This window comes from Musca vetustissima, unplaced genomic scaffold (assembly GCF_032173495.1).
Source record: "Musca vetustissima isolate MV318-11 ecotype Yass unplaced genomic scaffold, APGP_CSIRO_Mvet_v1 utg4643, whole genome shotgun sequence".
NCBI lineage: Eukaryota > Metazoa > Arthropoda > Insecta > Diptera > Muscidae > Musca > Musca vetustissima.
This window is the reverse complement of record NW_026879744.1, coordinates 193,615-198,725: the sequence shown is the minus strand read 5'-3', so window position 1 is coordinate 198,725 and position 5,111 is coordinate 193,615. Positions and strand designations below refer to the sequence as shown.

At 36.0% G+C, this 5,111-nt stretch overlaps 1 protein-coding gene across 1 annotated transcript; it reads right to left on the bottom strand.

The window, feature by feature from the left end:
- Positions 1-488: 488 nt before the first annotated feature.
- LOC133324853 (PRA1 family protein 3) lies at positions 489-1,099 on the bottom strand. The gene has a single exon (XM_061533683.1). It carries the CDS (start codon positions 1,076-1,078, stop codon positions 503-505), a length of 576 nt encoding a protein of 191 aa, XP_061389667.1. The 5' UTR covers positions 1,079-1,099; the 3' UTR covers positions 489-502.
- Between the last annotated feature and the right edge of the window lie 4,012 nt (positions 1,100-5,111).

Below are 5,111 nucleotides of genomic sequence, written 5' to 3'. Positions count from 1 at the left end.
AGAGATCAGACGACAAACTGTCACCTTGTTTGAATTCTCGTTCCTCGTGAAGAGCTCCGCGTGGTCCACACACAGACATGGCTATAAACACCTCTGAGCGGATTGGGTATGCGGCTTTGTAGCGAAAAGGTTGATAATGTGCATATTAGAGCACAATTTATTTGAGCAGATTTTTTTTACTCTATTTTAAAAGTGGGGGCTAAGTAAGACCACATCAAACACGTAATATAGGTCGGAGAGTTTTTTATAGGCTTTGCCAATATAGGCAAGAACTTCCGAATATCTAAATTGTCAAAGAAAAATTCTGTATTAAAAAATTCTATAAGCGTAACACTTACTTATTTGTTTAGTTTATCATCCAATAATCCTTTGGCGGCTGATCAAATACTCCATTCCGTTGAAATTGTTCTTGCTGTTGTTTGTTTAATTATTGTTTTCTTTTTTCAATGCCTTGTCTCATCTATGAAAATATTGAAAACTCCCTCTCCTCTGTTCATCAAATTTAACTCAACACACGATCAGCAGCAATATTGAATGCATCCAAAAATACACCCATTGGCGTTGAGGGGCTCAAGCTAACTCCGGTAGCCAAATTTGTCACCTTATTTTTCAAATTCCTCAAACGCAGAGAAGCGTGAATAAATGTCAACGAGAAAGGCAACAACAACGTGAAACATGACAACAGTATAGCATCGAACCAATGCAACAACAAATATCCAACCAACAGGGCACCACCGAGGATATACCATTTCTGGTTATCACCACCAGCCGCTGGTACCCTCAAGCGTACAAATCTCGTCTGGCCACTGAAGAAATGCAAGATAATGGCAATGATCATAGCCTGTACGGTAAGTCCACAAATGATTTTCACTGGATTCACAATCATCATAAGGCCATAGATGGCCAAAAACAGAAGGAAATAATTCGTCTGGTAGTAGAGGAGATTCTTCACCACACGATTACCCCATTTGTCGAAATCCTTGATGTTGGGTATTTGAAACCTGGCCGAACCCAGTACGAAATCATCGAGACTACGCAAAGGTGGCAATTCCAGATTATCAGAGGCCACATCTACCATTTTTTCTGTGGTGGTGTTGCTGCTGTTGTTGTTAGTGGAGAGATAAAAGGTTTTTTCTAATTTTTGACACGCTTTATTTTGTTTGCAATAATGTCGTTGTTGTTATTGCTTTTGTTGTCTCCCAATATGTGGCGAATCGTCACCAGCCCTCTATATAATACGACACACGATAATTGTTAATAATGTCTGCCTTGTAGGTCTCTGGTACACTGCTTGTAATTTCAATTATTTCATAAAATACCCAGATATGAATCACGGCTGACGTACAGGGTATAGTTTTTCTACTACTATTTTGGTGTGCTAATAATACAACGCTGTCGACAGCGGTATTTATTTGGCAGACTGTGACAGTTGACATGAACAGCGGAGGAGAGTTATAATGAAGAGAGAGTATGAGATACTTTCGGTTAAGTTAAATGATGTTCAGCCAGAAGTTAGACAGTTAGAAGAAGGACACTCTTGGTCCATTGTGCCCATTCTGAGTTTGGAATTTTCGGCACGTTCTTATTGACTGTAAAAATCAATACAGTCAATAGCTGTAAACATCTATTGACTTTAAACATCTTCTTACCAAAAATTATCAATATTGGTCAACTCCTTGCGATAGACTCCATATAACTTCCCATTATTCAGTATCTTGGGGTGTTTAGACAAGTTTTCCAATACAACAGGCTATAATTTGATATGTTGTATTTCCATTGGATGATCCATCTTCCTATAAAAACATATAACATATAAAACATAACGATATCTCAAACTATTCGGTATTTTTGAGATTTTTGGCACGTTCAGGCATGGTCCGTGTGACGAATTTTTAGGTTTTCGACTGTCAAAAAGGTGTAAACGTCGAAAACGTCATATACCTGTTATAAAATGTAATAAACGTAGTAAACGTCATTTATATCAATATTATCAGCATACACAGTTATTTTCAAGAATATATATTATTTTTACATATATCTGACTATTCCTTACTAGAACTGATAACAATTAATTTAATTTTTTTCGAGAATAAAATTTTGAAATTTTATATGGATTTGAGTAAAGCATGCATAATTTGCAAATTGATTAATGTCGAAAACCTAATGGATTTGGGTTGGTTTCCGACGTTTCTGACGTATGTATTATACGTCGGAAATGTATGTCATTTACGTCACTGTTTCTGACAGGCCATCTCTGGGCACGTTTTAACCTTATTTGGCTGTAAATTGGCATGTTGAGTTTTCATTTAGTTGATAGATCTTCCTATGAAAAATTATAAATATTCCTCAACAAACCCCATATAAATGTATCTCTCATTCGGTATTTCGGAGATTTTGTGCAGGTTTTTTCAACCAAATTAGCTATAATTTAGTGTTTAGAAATCTATCCTACCAGAAATTATCACGGCCGAACCTAACGACTTCATTACTTGCTTAATATTCACCACCTTATGAGAGAACCGCTCTAATTTAGCTATTTGGATTGTACACAAGACGTAATTTGTAACATGGGATTTCGCATTTTTGGCGTTTAAAAAAATTCACCGGAAACAAATTTGACTCATATAGTCAACCCTCATTTTCAACATAGTTCGGCCCTTTATTTGATATCGCTGATAGCAACCAATTTGGCCGGCTCTTGACTTCTCTTATAGTCGATTTTGACCGCATTAAATATAATTGATCAGTTCCTGAACTTGCAATAAAATTTGACATATGTATTTGTTTTTGGTATTCATTTTCTAAATTTTTTGCTACCTCTTGTTATTCTCTGTCTCCGTATTGTAAATACGACGCCAAAATCATATGTTTTCTGTGTAACCAAACTGTCATTTTGGCAGCAAGATTAAACAAGTCCAAGGTATATTTATAAGGTAACCGTATCAAGGCAGATGATGGTAACATTATATGTCAAACAGAATTTTGTTATTTTAATTCGCCGTAGGTAGATAAAAAGAGAATTTAAATTTAAAAACAAAAACAATGCGTTTGCTTTTTATTGAAATACATGTTGTGAAAGAATTAAAAAAACCAATAACATAAATCTGGAATATTGGACTTAAATTTTTTGCGGAGCAAAACTATGCGGTGATTATCTTATACTTCAGCCTCTAACAATACCATAGTTATGACCTTCATAGAAAATGAAATAAAGTTATTGGTCCATTTCAAAATATCATTGCCAAAACTATTGGTTTTGCCTTTGACCAGAACGGAATGAACATCATAACTTAATGAAGTACAGATGGATGGGCACACAGATATGACTTGAATTTCAGTTGATACAACAGATAACATAAGAACAAACTCTACCCTTAAAGGAGATGAAATTTAAACAGAAAAAAGATAGTGGATTCTACACCCAGAATATTTTGTCCGTATTTGTGAATCTTGGAGCAGTTAAATTTTGCTAGATTTCCGACACCGAAACACGTTTTGTATGCCTTTATCATGGTATATTTAAATTTGTTTCGAATTTCATTTGGAGTCCATGGAATGCATTAAAATTCAAGGATAAATAGTCAACGCCCGGTTCCGTTCCTAAGTTCTTCATTGAATTTAAGTCGCGGTTTGATGTTCTTTTTCAATCACCAATCTGAATTTGCACAAACATTCATAATTTTAAAAATTACTAAAAAGTAAACAAATATTTTTAATATTTCAAAATGCTGAATTCTGATTGGTTGAATGAAATTCGCTTCAAATTTGATATGTTACGGCGAATCAATTATTATTTGCCTTGTTAACTATTTTGACATATCATGTTCCCAATTCGCCGATGCGGCTACCTTATGTATCTACCTTGAACAAGTCAATTCCGATTGGGGATTGGGGGTCTTGAGGCCAATCAAGATAAGGCAAAACAAAAACTCATTGCTTAGCAAACAAAAAGTTACACTGGATGTTATTCTAAGAGGACACCACAGCCTGTGCAGATGTATGCTCAAAATTGGCTTCTTTGGAAACAGGTCAATTGCAGGGCAACGAATTATGCCACTGTTCCGGTTTTTCAAAATATCGAGAACAATATTTTATTGGATTTGTATACCCTCAAACTCATGACTAATGAGTGTATAGGCTCTTTCTATGCCAAAAATGTGCCCCTTCGAAATATTGGTTTCAGAACCCCACTTTTTGGACAAAATCCGTTTCAGAGAATTTTTAGTCGATTTACAAATGTCCGTCCGTCCGTCTGGCTAATGCACACGATAACTCTCGAATGGAATGCCTTCTTCCTGTGAACAGCTGCTGGTATTCTGATTTCTAGGGAAGAGCTGCTGCCACTCTTTTTCTTGTAAGAAAATCTTTTTCCTATAGGAGGTGCAGGTATTCTGATTTCTATGGAAGAGCTGCACCTACCCTTTTTCTTATAGGAAAATCTTTTCCCCATAGAAGAGCTGGAGGGAATCTTCTTCCTAAAGGAGAGGTGGAGGTATTCTTCCTGTGGAAGCCCTGGAGGCATTCTTCTTCCTATAGGAGAGCTTGATGTATTTATCTTCCTATAGAAGACCTGCAGCTAATCTTCCTATGGTAGAGCTGCAGTTATTTTTCTTCCTATAGGAAAGCTGGTGGTATTCTTCCTATAGGAGATCTGGTGGTATTCTTCTTTAAATGTATTCTTTGGTTGCACATCTTTATATGTACCAAACCTTTATCAAATGCGAAGATGGAGCCTATAGGCAAATGATCCGACTTATTTAGGTATATCAAAGATTGGTCTGGCCCTTTTTTTAAAAGAAGTCAATCTATTTTTATACCTTGCAAAACTATGTTGTCAGGGTATTATTGCTTTGTGCAGCCCCAAGAGTTTGTAACGCTGCGAAATATTGACCCTAGACCCACCTTTAAGTATACCGATTTTCATATCTCGACTAGTTGAGTCCATCTAGACATGTGTGTAAACACGATACAGGCCACAGTTATGGAACAATATTTACGAAAGATGGGTTCTGTCCAATGAAGATCCTATTGTTGGTTTGGTAAAGATCACGACATAACTCTAGTTTAGTAAAAACGATCATATTTTTCTGAAATTTTTTCCAGAGGTAGGT

What these genes read in the sequence shown, in the direction of transcription:
- LOC133324853 (XM_061533683.1), bottom strand. Translation starts at nt 1,078, where the DNA reads ATGGTAGATGTGGCCTCTGATAATCTGGAATTGCCACCTTTGCGTAGT.